The sequence below is a fragment of the Pogona vitticeps genome, chromosome 3 (assembly GCF_051106095.1).
Source record: "Pogona vitticeps strain Pit_001003342236 chromosome 3, PviZW2.1, whole genome shotgun sequence".
NCBI lineage: Eukaryota > Metazoa > Chordata > Lepidosauria > Squamata > Agamidae > Pogona > Pogona vitticeps.
This window is the reverse complement of record NC_135785.1, coordinates 259,971,046-259,986,027: the sequence shown is the minus strand read 5'-3', so window position 1 is coordinate 259,986,027 and position 14,982 is coordinate 259,971,046. Positions and strand designations below refer to the sequence as shown.

The window sequence follows — 14,982 nt, the reverse complement described above, 5'->3', positions numbered from 1 at the left end:
TGCCCACTTGCACATGATAAAGATGCAGTGAGTTCCACAGGCCATTGACTCAAAACTGCTTTCTCAAACTTTTCCTCAAATGTTTGGACTGCCTTTGCTATTATTATTCAGGCACAAATGAGGAGCTTTTAGGATAATCACCGGATCACTTTTGAACCGGGGAAGGGCCATGTTGGTGGCCTCAAGGTTCAATTCCCACACCCTTCCACCAGACCCCACCGCAGACCATATATCCTGCCATTGGCCTTTTGCATTTCAACAGCATTTTCTACTTGTTTTAATTGCTTTTTGTTAACATCTGCACCAACACATGGGGCATTTTTTTTTTACTGAGGTCTGCTGAAACCAATCCATTTGGGGGTTCGGTTCTTAGACCCAGCCTAAGCATTAGAGCAACGTTGGATTCAGTCCCAGCAGGGGAATACTTTAACATTTGCCATGTTTTCTAGTTTTGCCACTTTTCAATTTTGAGAGTTGAGATTAGATTTTGCTTCGGACGCTGAGCTTTTTAGCTTGCTAGCCGCTGGAATGAGAACAACATGAAATGGAATACTGGATGAGCTGGATTCTGAATACAATACGTCAGGGGTCTTTTTTTTATGTTGATAACAATGACTCTCCTAAGGATCAGACAATCACATTTTGTCAACTACTAAGTACAACTGCCCACCAGCTATCCCATACTGCCAAACATCAAAGCACGAATTCAAACATCATAGGATCCCAGATATCAAATCTTCCTTGAATATACAGTCATATGCTAGCATTCAGGACATAACCCTGGAGAAGATCCAATGTTGAAATCTGCAAAGCAGAATCAACAAAAGATTTTTTTTTGGGGGGGGGAGAGAAAATTGATTTCAGTTCAAGTAAACATAGGTAAAGGTAAAGGTTCCCCTTGACAGTTTTTGTCCAGTCGTGTTCGACTCTAGGGGGCGGTGCTCATCCCCGTTTCCAAGCCGTAGAGCCAGCGTTTTGTCCGAAGACAATCTTCCGTGGTCACATGGCCAGTGCGACTTAGACACAGAACACTGTTACCTTCCCACCGAGGTGGTCCCTATTGATCTACTTGCATTTTTACATGCTTTCAAACCGCTACGTTGGTGGGAGCTGGGATAAGCGACGGGCACTCAATCTGTCGCGTGGATTCGATCTTACGACTGCTTGGTCTTCTGACTGTGCAGCACAGAGGCTTCTGCGGTTTAGCCCGCAGGAAGCTATGGCCTTTAGTTTACAAGACCTGAGCAGGATTGTTAATGACAGATCCTCTTTTATGTCATCTTTTTCACAGGGTCTCCATTAAATCAGAAATGGCCTGGCAGCCCATAACAACACCACATATTTATTTCCCCAAACTATGCCAGCCCATAAGGATAGTTTGCCTTCATTTTTAGCCCCACAAGGAGAACTCTAAAGGGAAGTAGGAAGGAAAAAAATCTGCAGCTGATAGGGACTTCACTGAGAATCAAACACACCACCAAGTATTTGGCCTGGCCCCCCCACCCCCAAAAAGGTTAAAGGTAAGTCAAGGTGAGCCTGGGGTCAGAATTCTACCAAACTGGTGGAGTCTGGTACAAAGGGGAGACACACTGTAGAAAAGGAAGGATGATACTCCTGGGATGTATGACTTGGATTCAGCGATGTTGACCGACCAAAAGCATGCAGGGTGTTGTGAATCTCAGTATTGCTCTGTTGGATTTCCCAGATCATCTCTCCAGCAGCTAACCCATAACAGGAAGAACTTCTGGCACCTTCACAGCTGGCACACGGTTGAAATTAAGTTGGCTTCTTGTCCTTGTCCTTGTCGAGCCGGCCTTGTGGAACCCTAGCAGGAAGGGTCACCTTAGTGGGACAGAGTTTCTCTTCCAGAAGGTGCTTTGTCTGTTCTCTTGCACCCTTCTTTCTGTTACGGCTTAGCCGCCTTGGTGGGCTCCGAAGACTGCCGGACGTCGGTCCATTCCTGCATGGTGCTCTGTAAAGCCTGGGTCTTCTCTTTGTCAACTTGGACGTAATCGACTTTCTCATCCGAGGCGACGGACGAGGTGGAGGGCTGCCCGTGAGGGAGAAAGCAATGACTCGGTTGAACATCCGTGTCAAAACACCACATTTGGAGACTTGCTACAAGGCATGGGATTTTTTGGAATTCAAGAAATAACAGCTCCCAGAGGCCTGCAGGAACTCCTCTGGCTAGACAGTGGGTGGCGTTGGCCAAAGACGTCCAGACCTTTTCAGGTTTCTGTAATCACTTTCCGCTGAGAAATAATGGCTTCTCTTGCCCATGAGGAAGATGGAGAAAGTGGCCATGTTTTATTGGAACTGAAAAGCATTATGGGTCTCTGCCTATTATGCTCCATACAGGGTGCCTCTCATGAAACTCTCAAATGCCTTGAAGTTCCCAGAGATGTTAGCTCTGCATAGCCAAGTCCTCCATCTTCATCATGTTTGATAGAAGCCACCATTTAATGGATTTCAGATATCTGAAAGGCCTTTTTTTTTTTTGCTAAATCCCCCCCCCCCGAGTTCTGGCTGTGGGAATTTCTGCAAATTCTGGGAGCTGTAGTTCAAAAATATAAAAATCCCATGTCTACTGACTGTTGAACTGTGCATTTGGGGAAGAAAACAACCTATGAGGGTCACATCCAATTTATGAAACCCCCACCCAAGCCCACCCTGTTGGCAGCAGTTCCCCAGGTTTTCAGAACAGGAATATTCTGAAATTTTGATTCCTTTCCCCCTCTTTTTGCTAAGCCCCGTGGGGCTTAGCACAAAGGGAGAAAACAGGGATCAAAGTAAGTGACCCTGCAGAACTTTGATCCCTTTCCCCCTACACTTGCTAAGCCCCACTTAGATTTCTTAATTTTGGGTTAGAAAAGTGGGGAGGGGGAGTCTTATACATGGGGTATCTTATATACAGAAAATATGGGTATTTCCACAATGCAGTTACTAGAAGTGGTCACTAGACGGAACCAGAGACAATGTTAGATAATGGGTTTGCTGTTATCTGAGTTTTTTGGCATCCACAAGGAGTGGGAGGGCTTGGAACCGATTCCCTATGGATACTGGGGTCCTACTGTAATAACAATAATAATCTTAGAATTGCAGAGCTAAAAGGAACCCCATGGATCATTATGGTCAGCCCCTGTTTTAGGAGGCACAGTAGGGAATTGAACTCCCAACCTCTGGGTCCACAGCTAGATACCCAAACCACTGAGCTATCCAGCAATTGACACAAAGGTGAGGGGCCAGGAAGACCACATTTCACAACAGAGTTGCTTGTGATAGTTTTAGAAGTAGGCTGCAATACCTTCCGGTGTGGACCAGGTGAGTTTGGCTGGAAGTCCAGGGCCAGGTAGTCGACATTTCCTGAGCTTTTTTTGGTGGCTGGGCTGTTTGTGCCACTTGCAATGGGAGAGGCAGAGACTGGGTTTTGCTAAAGGCCAAATGAAACGACAAGAAATACGGATTAATAAAAGCGAAAAGAAACCACACGTTCCGACACGCGCAATTGTGAGCATCGCTCTGCTGGACTCAAAGTGGAGACATCTTTAAGAATTGCCAAGGCACACGGAATTGATCTCAGATACTTGGTTTGGGACTTCCGCACTCTGCCCCATTTGCTGTTGCCCCCCTGGTGCCACATTTCTTCAGATGTAAATTGGAAATAACATTATGACCAGGGATGTCGGCAAGACTTTGGGTTCAAGTCCCAAGTCCCAGTCTTTGGTACCATGTCCTGAATCCCAAGTCCCATGTCCAAGTCCCTATTAAAATAAGTCCCCCCCTCCAAAAGGAGTGAGTGAGCGGGTTCTGCATTGAGAGTTGAGTCCAATGTATTCTCAAAGGCTTTCATGGCCGGGATCTGATGGTTGTTGTGGGTTTTTCGGGCTCTTTGGCCGTGTTCTGAAGGTTGTTCTTCCTGATGTTTCGCCAGTCTCTGTGGATGGCATCTTCAGAGGACTGGAGTCAGGACTCTTATCTGTGCTCTGGTGCAGTTTGTTTGGATAGCTGAGTATTTATAGCTGCAGGATCAGCTTTTGTCCTTTTCAAGAGATGGGTGATTATGGTGATCAGCATGGTTTTTTTTGTTGTGGGTGCATTGTTGTGATAAGGGGGAGAGATTATCTGTCACTGTGATTGATGGGTGTAATTAGCTGGTCTTTTGTGTGCAGTGATCACCAGTCCTTGTGGCCGGGTAGAGTTTGTTGACCTTTTGCAGGTTGGCCAAAGAGCCTGAAAAACCCACAACAACCACCAGTTGAGTCCAAGGTAGATATGGGCATGAACTGATTTGTCCTGGTTCATCCCCGTTCATAAATGGAGCAAAACAGGTGCTGCTGCTCCCCTGCCCTGTATCCCTTTGGCTCAAACAGACACTCATCAGGCCCAGCTTGCTGGGTTTTCTCCCTCCTCCTTGGCTGATCTCCCAGGCATGAGTCCAGACTTCTCTGCCATGCCCTTTTGTCTGAGTGGCAGATCAGCCAAGGGGGCGGGGCAGAGAAGCCTGAGCTCTTGCCCGTGACTGGGAGATCAGTTGAAGATCATGGAGACTAGGGCTGGTGAGTGGCTGATTGAGCCAGAGGAGGTGTGGGAGGGGAGCTGGGATATACCAGTTCATACCCATCTCTAGTTTAAGTCACTGAGGGGAAAAAAACACCACCAACTCCCAGTTGCGTCACTAGTGTGACTGAAGTCCGATTTGACAATCAGCGCCCTGATGCAAGTCCCCATCCCTGATCGTGACCTTCCTTGAATAGTCTAGGTGGCTTGTAGGGCAACTAAAGAATCTCCAAACTACAGCAGAACTCAAAGGTTTTCATCATTTTATCAAAATATATGTAGGGGTGTTTCTCCAGCTTTTTAGGATTCTGCATATTTTAATTCCTCCCAGAATTTTTTTGGGGGGGGCTTTTCCCTTCCAGAAATAGGTGGCAAAACACCCCTATATCCCATCCTCTCGCCATGACTTCTAAATTTCCAGAAACTTTACACGTCAGGAAGAGGGCTTCCGCAGGGACTGACCATGGCCACGTAATTTTCTTCGCTGTCTCCTGAGTCAGTGCTGGTGATGCTCTGGGTCGAGATGGGCCGACAGTAGGGAGAAAAGTTGGAGTTGAACGTCTGGCTGCAACGAGAGTTGACAAGGAAGCAGAGTACCGTTAGCCCCCAGATCCTTTCAGGGTTACAGAGAAGTCGCAGGGCCGGGCCCAGCCATTAGACAGAGTGAGGCAGCTGCTTCCGGGAGTGGTTGCTAAGGATGAGCGCTAGCCATCAGATGCTGGAGGAGACGGTGCCACATGGCCCGGCTGCCCTGGCCACAACATTCTTAGGGGTGCAAAATTGCGAAATTTCAGGGCTGCCATTGGGGAGCCTGGTCACTTGACAAGGGGGTGGGACCAGCAGCACCCCCACCATGGCTGTATTTATGCCTGGCTGATGCATCACTCAGTGCACCACATTTCTGTCTTATCTGTGGTGGAGCATGCCAGAGTCATTCATATCTGGAGCCCTCCTCAACACATGGAGCCGCCCCCCTCAGGCTGACCCTTTGCTCTACCCTAACCCCACCCCACGTGTGCATGGCCCTGGCTGCAGACACCTTGCAGCTGCCTTCAAGCGTCTGTTGCCCGAGGGCGACCCTGCTCCCTGGAGCCGCGGTGGGCCAGCTGAACCCACTACTGGCTAGCCAGTTGGATGTCAGGACTGGGGCCTTGCTGGAAGCCAGCAACTTTAGTGCAGGCAGAATCGGCCCTATCTCTCTGGGGAAAACTGCTGTACAGTTTGCAAGACTGGGCTGGGCTATATAAGAACAGGCCTTTCCCACAGACCTTTGCCATGAAGCTCTCTGGCTGTGCTGTTGTTCCTGCCTTGTCTGGTGGTTCCTGCCTTGCCTCTCCTGCTGCCTTGATACAGTTCCTCCTGGCTTTGACCCCATGGACTGTCTAACCATGATTTGCATCATCCTTCTACCCGGCTGCTGTTTGGACTCAAAACCCCAGTGGGTTGGTCTCTGCTTGGGCTGTGAGGTTGACTCTGCCTTGTTCCTGTAGTCTCACCCTGGACTGGGTCCTGGTGCCTCTTCTACCGAACCCTGACACTGGATGGCCAACGTTGGCCATTGAATGCTGGCGGGAATGGGAATGTCATGGCCCGTACCCCTGCCTGGCTCTTCCTGTTGGTGGCTGAATGGGAGGGGACACGCATAGACACACCGTGGCGCATGGGAGCTGCCATCTAGGGGGCACCATACTCGACTTGCCTTGAGTACTGGCAACCCATGCTATGCCACTGCCTCCTACATTAGACTGCCGTGTGTCCAAAACTAGAAGATCGTGGCTCATTGCCTGCAACAATGTAAGACCAATCCACCAAGTCCAGCCAATGTCTACACATTATAATGTTATCACATCCTTCTTCTATATCTGAAAGATGTCCAGGGCCTGTATTTGCAAAGCTTCATCATCTAAGTAGGCATGGTGAGGACAAATGATTCACAACTCTGTGTACGCCCGTGGGTGCCATGGACTTCAACCAACCAACCAACCAACCAACCAACCAACCAACCAACCAACCAACCAACCAACCAACCAACCAACCAACCAACCAACCAACCAACCAACCAACCAACCAACCAACCAACCAACCAACCAACCAACCAACCAACCAACCAACCAACCAACCAACCAACCAACCAACCAACCAACCAACCAACCAACCAACCAACCAAGACCGTGTGCTTCAATGGCTATGCAGACAATGCCATCTATGACTGACCGTGAACCTTAAGAGGCCCAGAAGGAAAACTGCAACAGAGCAAACTCTTTTCAACGGGGTGGAACACAAAGCACAGAACAGAACAAATCCATCTCAAACTCACCCAGGCCTGGACCAGGATTTTGTGATGGGTGATTTAAATGGAAGCTCATCAATGACTGTGTTGTTCCTCAAATCCAGTGGCGTAGGCTTTGCTGTAACACAAAGATACTGGAGTCAGGGCTGAGCAAATCCAACAGAACCCTGTGGCATCTTACTAACACATTTATTATTACATGAGCAAAGTGGTTAATCATTAATCCTCTACCGACAATTCACCAATTTTTAGACAGTTTAAAATGCTGTTACAGTGGCAATATCGACATGTTGGAGCAATGATTAAAACTTCACATTACACTACTTGGTTACTTTTTGGGGGCAACATGGGAGGGTTTGGCCATTTTTGGTGACTTTGAGTTTTTAAAAAAATCTAAAATAAACTATTAGAAGGGGCTCCAGGTGTCATCCAGGCCAAACTCCTAACAAAGCAGAAATTCTACAATAAATAATCCTTGACATCTAAGCCTCTGTTTAAAAGGAAGTCCACTCTAATTCTGAACAATTCTTACCATCAAGAAGCTCTCATTTCTCATAATTTAAATCTGTTACTTCAAGTCCGACCTTCTGGATCTATATATAGGATCAGCTTGAGCCAACTTCCTGTTGCAGGCTTTGGGGTATTTTTTCAACCTCGCATGCTGCCTTTAGTAGGTTTGGCTGGGAGGGACTTTTCTGGGCTGTGGTGACTGTCAATCTCACCAGCACTAACCAATCATTTTTCCACTGCCTCTAATTTCAAAGAGAGCCCGGCTTCTCTGCAGTGAACTCTTTCCCTCTCTAGAGGCTGCTGAGATCTGTTGCTGAAAGCAGTTATGTTTGTTTTGCTGTTGATCTGTAAGAAGTGTCTCCTATTTAGTGTCTTGTAGTGTTATTGAGATTATAAGTGACAGATGATAAGAGAAGGGGGTGAACTAATCTGGGGAATTTGAAGCTATTCTGTTCTGTGAATCCCTGCACTTCTAGTGCAGGGATTCACAGAGGAATTTAACCAAAAATTCAAAACTGCAACACTTCCATGCGACATTCCTTAAAATATTTGGCCACTTTTGATAATCTTACCAAAAGTTTGACTTTTTAATGTTCTAAAACAAACAACTGGGGCCAAGGGCTCTTTGCTTCACTGTTGCAGACACAATGGTTGTTTCCGAAATCTATGCAAGGGAATACTCATAGATCCTTTGAATGTTTTCAATGGGATAATCTTGGTCTTACACATTTGCAGGAGGGATATTATGGGAGGTGCTATGACTGCTGGATGTTACACTGCCTACAGTGGTGCCTCGCTTAACGAGTGCACCGTTTAACAACGAATCCGCATAGCGATCTGTTTTTTCAGATCGCTAATGCAATCACATTGCGATGTTTTCAATGGCAAAACATCACATTGCGATGATCAGTAAGCATTTCGCTGATCAGCGGTTCCAAAATGGCCGCCGGACACCCAAAATGGCCACCGCAGCCATTTTCGCGTCCTGCCCTTGCTTACTGAGGGTGCGAAAATGGCAGCGCTATGGAGGAACTTCGCTGAACGGTGAGTTTGGGGTCCCATAGGAACGCATTAAACGAAGTTTAATGCATTCCTATGGGGTTTTTTGATCCGTTTAGCGATGTTTTTTGCATAGCGACGATTAATCCGGAACGGATTAATGTTGCTATGCGGGGCACCACTGTATTTCCATAAGAGGATTCTTCCCTTCATAATTAAAGTAACCAGTTTACTTAACTGAAACAATTACTGTATTTTTCCGTGTATGAGACTATACTTTTGTCTAAAATCTTTAGACTAAAAATTGAGGGACGTCTTATACATGAAGGTAAGCTGAGGAGAGAACAAAAACAAGCGGAGGAGAAATCAGGGATCAAAGCGATCCTGCAGCGCTTTGATCCCTTTCCCCCCACCCTTGCTAAGCCCCGCTTAGATTTCTTAATTTTGGATTAGAAAAGTGGGGGCGGTCTTATACATGGGGGCGTCTTATACACAGAAAAATACGGTAATGTTGACAGGTTAAACGGTCGACATGAATGCATTATCTTGAACAGTAACTTCCAAAACCTCTGGGCATAAACTTACAAGGACTATATTGTCCTCAAATATATAAAATTTCTCCAGAATTTCAGGTATAAATACTGCATGCATGGATGGGGAGGATATACAGGATTATACATAGTGAAGTTGAAGAGAAATTAAATTCAAGAAGCACTGAAAGTGAGGATTCCATCATTCACCTGGCCCTTCATGTACTCTTTAAATGATTTTTTTTCTTGGCACACTGAACGAGGAAAAAAGCTGGGCTGGATCCGGTACCTTTTCGATCTGGTTTGAGGTTGCGGTTCACTGGAGGGGGCTGGATTTCGCTCATCCGCCTCTGGGGCTGGGAACTGCTGCTCCCTTTATGAAGTGGGAGAGTCGAAGAGGACATCCCCATCAAATCCAAGTGATGAGGCCCCGGGCTCATGGGGATGTAGAGGTGCTGGGAGCTGTCATTCAACTTCTCTGCATTGAGCAGGATCGAGGAGCCAGGGTTCATGGGAACGTAATTGTCCTCTGAGTCAGCGCTATGAGAGCGAGCCACTGTACTCTTGTTTTGCTGTGAAGTGAGTAGAAAGAAACATTTCAGTAACACGAGAGCCAAAAGAAGGAGGCCACAATCAATGATGAGGTCTAAAATGAATGCAGTGTATATTTCTTATTCTTATAATATTTTCCACCTATCAACTTCACGTTTTGCTACATGTGAGTCCAAAATGAGACATGCAAAGAACGCCATTGTTTCCATTCCAGAGATAAACTTGACGCACCACATGTTTGCCCTTTTAATGTGTTTTCAGAATCACAACTTTTCGAACCACTTGAGGGAGAACTCCTTCTAGAAATGGATTTCTCTGAATATTTGCTTTTACTTTTCCAGTTTCTAGGAAGGTAGATTCTTCAGAACTCTGGCAAGCCAGTTTATGGAGTGGATTAAATTTTAAACAACAATGACAATTTTAATTCATAGGATTTATCGTGAACCAGGAACAGCAGCTGAACACAATCTGCTTGCCCCCATTTTTACTTCAGCAAATTTTAATCATATTTTAATATAGGTGCAATATACTTCAAGCAAGTATGTAAGACATTCAACAAACAGGAGAAACTCAACTTGGGCAACTATTCAAGCACCAATAACTCACCAGATATGAATTAAGCCCAATATTCACAGACTCGGCTGATTGAACTGCGCTGCTACTGCTATGCGGGGGATATTCGTACGTCTCACAGGAAGAAGCTGCAATCAATGGCATTGAAACTGCAGTTAATGAACAATTAAAGGCTCGTCAAGATACACCCCTCAATGGGTGCTGCTAGAATACCCATTGAGGGGTGATGCTCAGCATAGGCTGAAACCCTATTCTAGGTGGATCCGATGCACTCCAGAGCACTCCAATTTGTTACCTAAGCTGAAGGGTCAAAGGACATCTCTCTTCCCATTTGGTATATACACTCTCCAGATGGTCTGGCAATGTGACATTACTTCAACACTGTCGGTGATGAGACACATGGACGTGCACTTTGGATCTTTCAAACTACAAACACCATCATTCTCCTTTATGAGCGTCCCACTTGTCAGACCCACATCTTACAGATTCCTAATTGTGCTCACCTGGATGGAAAGGCCCAGCTAGCTAGGCCTAACTTCCTGTTGATCAGAACATCTTCTCTGAAGGCCCTCTGCTCTGCCTGGGCCATCCAATCCCTTCCAGGCCTTGCTCTTACAAGTAGCCATGCCGAGGAGACCTTGACAAGGTCAGTCCAGCCTTCTCAGTCATGGCCCCATCTTTATGGAATGGGCTCCCATAAGAGATTTTCCAGCCCTCCTCCTTCTTCCCACTCTTTAAGAGGATGCTGAAGACCAAACTTTTTAAGGCCATTCTCTTCCCGTGATAGCTATGGATACAGGTTGCCTGTTCCACCATCATTTGGATTTGGTTTTTAATCTTGACTGGTCTTGTTGATGGCAGTTTATTGTGAGGTGTTCAGCTGGAGAACGTTGATTTTCTTATATCCATCCAACTTCACTAAATTGAGCAGTATAAAATACAGTGGTGCCTCGCATAGCGAGGTTAATCTGTTCCAGATTAACCCTCACTATGTGAAAACATCGCTAAACGGAACATAAAAACCCAATGGGCCCTAAACTTACCGTTCAGCGAAGTTTCCTCCATAGCGGCAGCCATTTTCGCGCCCTCGGTAAGCGAGGGGAGGGCGCAAAAACGCTGTGCGCGGCTATTTCAGGTGTCCGACGGCCATTTTAGAACTGCCTAACAGCTAATCCGAGGGCATCACAAAGCGAAGATCGGTAAGCGAAACGCTTACTGATCATCGCTATGCGAGTTTTGCCCATTAGAACGATCGGTATGCCTCCACATTAGTGATCCCGAAAAGGGGATCGCTATGCGGATTCGTCGTTGTACGGTGCGCTCGTTAAGTGAGGCACCACAGTAACTCTAAATAAATACTTAAATATTTGAAAACGAAACCGCCTTTACAGCTGCTGGTAAGCCTCCTTTTCAAACAGGAAGTTAGGCCTAATCAAGATATGAAGACTGCCAACTGGGCCTCCTCATTTCATGTTTTTCAATACAAAATATCATTGCGTGCCAGCTCTCGGGTACTAAATTATATTGTGGACCAACTCCGAAGTACTAACAAATACTTAAGGGCCAGAATTCTGTGGCCCATTTACCCAAACGGCAGAACTTTTGGTGGCAGACTCCTGTAAATTAAGAGGTCTGAAGAAGTGGACTTGTCCCCAAACGCTCACATTAAATTATAGCAGGTAGCCTTAAAGGTGCCACCATATTTTTGTCGTCTTTCTTTTTTTCATTTTTGTTTTATTTTTGCCTGGCGTACTATAAATTAAGAAATCTCCACAGACATTATGTGTTTTGCGATTCAATGTTCAACAGATCATGGCTATGGAGATGTCTTCACATACAGATATTTGCTGCTGAAAGTTACGCTCTTTGGGGAACTGCATCAGGATTTCGGCCACAACCTCCTACATCAATATGGTCTGTGAATTTATCAAGAAGAAAAGTAACCGACTTGTTCGTATCAATCACCAAATGCAAAATCCTGGAATCCAGTATCAAATCTTGAAATTGAATATCAGGTGTCAAACATCAAAGGCTCATGTCTTCCCCTGCAAATACTTCTATGAGGCACAGCTAACTGGCAAGCCCCATGTCAGATCAAATATATTTGTTCTGTAACCCTACCAAATTTTAATCGATGGGCAATGAAAAGATCGAGTCACTTTCAGGACAGAAAAAGATGCAGTCCAGTTGGAAGAAAGACAGGTACTCTTTGACTTTCTAATGCAATCTTTTTTTACAGTACATGTGAAAATGCACAGAATATGGAAAGACCTACATCTGTGTGCCATATTTTTGCTATGTTACACATAGATGCTCTAGAAAGGGGAATCTCTTTGCTGCAGATGATTGGAACCTGACCACGTGCAAGTTATTTTGTATGTCACAGAACAAAAATTTCTGACTCCCATCTTGATATCCTTTCAGCATGTGCAGTTGATTGTCCTTGTTCAAAATTCACCCAGGAGGATATATGGGGAATAAATATGTTTCAAGCCTATTTTGTCTCCAGGATCTACTGAAACAGCAATTAATGTTTCTATGGAATAATCATGAGATGGGCAGGTTCCTTGCAAACTGTCTTAGTCATCTATTACTTGTCTAGTGTGGGTAGAGATGTGAAGGTTAAAAGGTAAAGGTTCCCCTTGACATTTAGTCCAGTTGTGTCCGACTTTAGGGTGCAGTGCTCATCCCCGTCTCCAAGCCATAGAGCCAGCGTTTGTCCGAAGACGATCTTCCATGGTCACATGGCCAGCGTGACTAGACATGGAACACTGTGACCTTCCCACCGTGGTGGTACCTATTTATCTACTCGCATTTACATGCTTTCGAACTGCTAGGTTGGCAGGAGATGTGTGAAGAATACTTGCTAAACAGCTTATTCTAATAGATTCAGGTTGTCCTGACACAACACTTTTCAGTGAGATTCCGTGCCTCCATTATGAGAGAAGTGCTTCCTCCCCACCTTAATCTTTTTGCAATTTGCACAAAATGTCTTTCTGCAAAGTATATTTTCCCCCTTTTGTAACACGATGCTCAAATGGACTGAATGACTGATCAAAAAGACTGGAACAACCCATCTCATGCTCCCATGCCCTAAGGCAGTAGGACTGTAGGTTTTGGACGAAGTGTGTGTCATTTGCACAAAATTCATTCTTAGTAAAAGCAAAAAATGCAGTCAAGACCAAAAGAAAATGCCTTGTGCTCCATCAAGAAGAAGAAGAAAAAAAAAAACCACCTATGGGTCAGCTTGTGCAACAAGTCAAGGGTTACATTACACTCAAGGGCGGCTCTGCTCGCACTTTGATATTTACCTCGGTGCAATCTGCAATTCTCCACCGCTGGCAGTGTGTTCCTTCTGGGAATGGTACAAGTCACTGGGACCAGGCTTAGACCTTCACTGTCCAGCAGGCGCTGCGGGGGGCTGCCCCACCGGGATTCTGCCTGTCCCGGCTTAGGAGGCCTCGGAGGAGGTGTTGCAGGAGCTTCGCCCGAAGCCACTCCCAGGGCATTGTGGTTCTTGTCTAGGGTGAAGGCTCTTGGGATCTGATAAACCGGCGTGCCAGGGATGTCGTACGAGTCTGTGGAGAGCTCCCCAAAGCCTTTACAAAGGGTATTGTTGGGGGTCTTGAAGGTGTAGACCTCCTCGCTATCCGTTTCAGAGCCTGTAAGGCTCCCTTTGGTATGGGCATAGCATCCAAAATTCCTCGGAAGGTCGTAAGCACCGTCCCCAAGTTCTGAGTTGTGCCGGCTTGGCTTAGGCAAACTGTAGAAGCCGTGAACTTGCCCGCCGGTCCCATTTATACAGCGTCCATTCCCCTGAGAGAGCTTCTGAACTGACGGGTCGCTTCTCATGAAGAAAGAAGACCGGGTGGCTTGAGAGAAACTGGCACTCCTAAAAAAAAACACACACCAAAAAACACATAAGAAATGTGAGGGGAACGTGAGGCAGACGTTAGCACATCCGTTGAACGTGCGGTAACACATGGACAGCTCAACACCACCGATTTTAATGAATTTATCTCTCGTGACAGGTAAGCTGGAAAATGACACTCTTTAAGGGGGACTTTGAGCAAACCCTAAACCCCTATTTAGCCATGGAAGCTCACTGAGCATGCAGAGGAAGCAAGAGAAAGGAGCATGTGGTGCTCATGGAACACTTGTGTGGACTGGGCCGAACCAGCTGGTGCCATCTGTAATCTCAAAGGACTGAAAAACTGCCACATTCAGATTTATTTATCCCTTGCAAGTGATTTTTGTGATTTTACCTCACATAGGGATGCCCTGGACAATGGGAAGGACGTGTGTGTGTGTGTGTGTGTGTGTGTGTGTGTGTGAGAGAGAGAGAGAGAGAGAGAGAGAGAGAGAGAGAGAGAGAGAGACTTAACATCCTTCCCAGCATCAAAAGTGTCACGTCTTTGAAGACCTAACCACCTGAATCTCAGGTCTGTTTGTATCATTCATTCATTCATTCATTCATTCATTCATTCATTCATTCATTCATTCATTCATTCATTTAACTTCTATGCTGCCCACAGTACCCAAAGGTGTGTGTGTGTGTGTGTAAGTTTTCTTCCATCTTCCACTGAAAATTATTGCTGCCTATTGGCTGGTTATATAACTGGCTACGTAGCTCAGTCAGTTGGAGCACCAAGACTCAGGCATTGAATTCCCCACTGTGCCTTGTAGAAGAAGAGCCAGCCCAGCTAGCCTTGGGCAACCTACATCGTCCCAGAGCACCCCCAGTAAAAAGGAATGGCTGGACACATTTGAGAACCGTACATTATACCTAGAAGACCATGGGGTAGGGACTTGACCATGTGTGATTAATTAATTAGCAATCATAATTTGGGTAAGAAAGCAGAAACAGCATGTGCAAAAAAAATTTATTTTTGACTTAAGAAGCCACGTTTCCAATTTCTGGTCAAGACAGCCACCAACTCCACATGGGTCGCTTCTCTCTGGAGACATTTA

General features: G+C 45.9%; 1 protein-coding gene across 1 annotated transcript in view; it reads right to left on the bottom strand.

Moving 5' to 3' along the window:
* Positions 1–246: 246 nt before the first annotated feature.
* The window catches only part of GAB2 (GRB2 associated binding protein 2), a 161,572-nt gene continuing 146,836 nt past the window's right edge, over positions 247–14,982 (bottom strand). The window contains exons 4-10 of the mRNA XM_072993491.2: positions 13,323–13,903; positions 10,045–10,139; positions 9,176–9,458; positions 6,875–6,965; positions 5,020–5,122; positions 3,305–3,430; positions 247–2,050 (exon numbers count right to left, since the gene is read on the bottom strand). Coding sequence (XP_072849592.2) covers positions 1,907–2,050; positions 3,305–3,430; positions 5,020–5,122; positions 6,875–6,965; positions 9,176–9,458; positions 10,045–10,139; positions 13,323–13,903 — 1,423 coding nt within the window. The 3' untranslated portion in view covers positions 247–1,906. The remainder of the gene's footprint in view (positions 2,051–3,304; positions 3,431–5,019; positions 5,123–6,874; positions 6,966–9,175; positions 9,459–10,044; positions 10,140–13,322; positions 13,904–14,982) is intronic.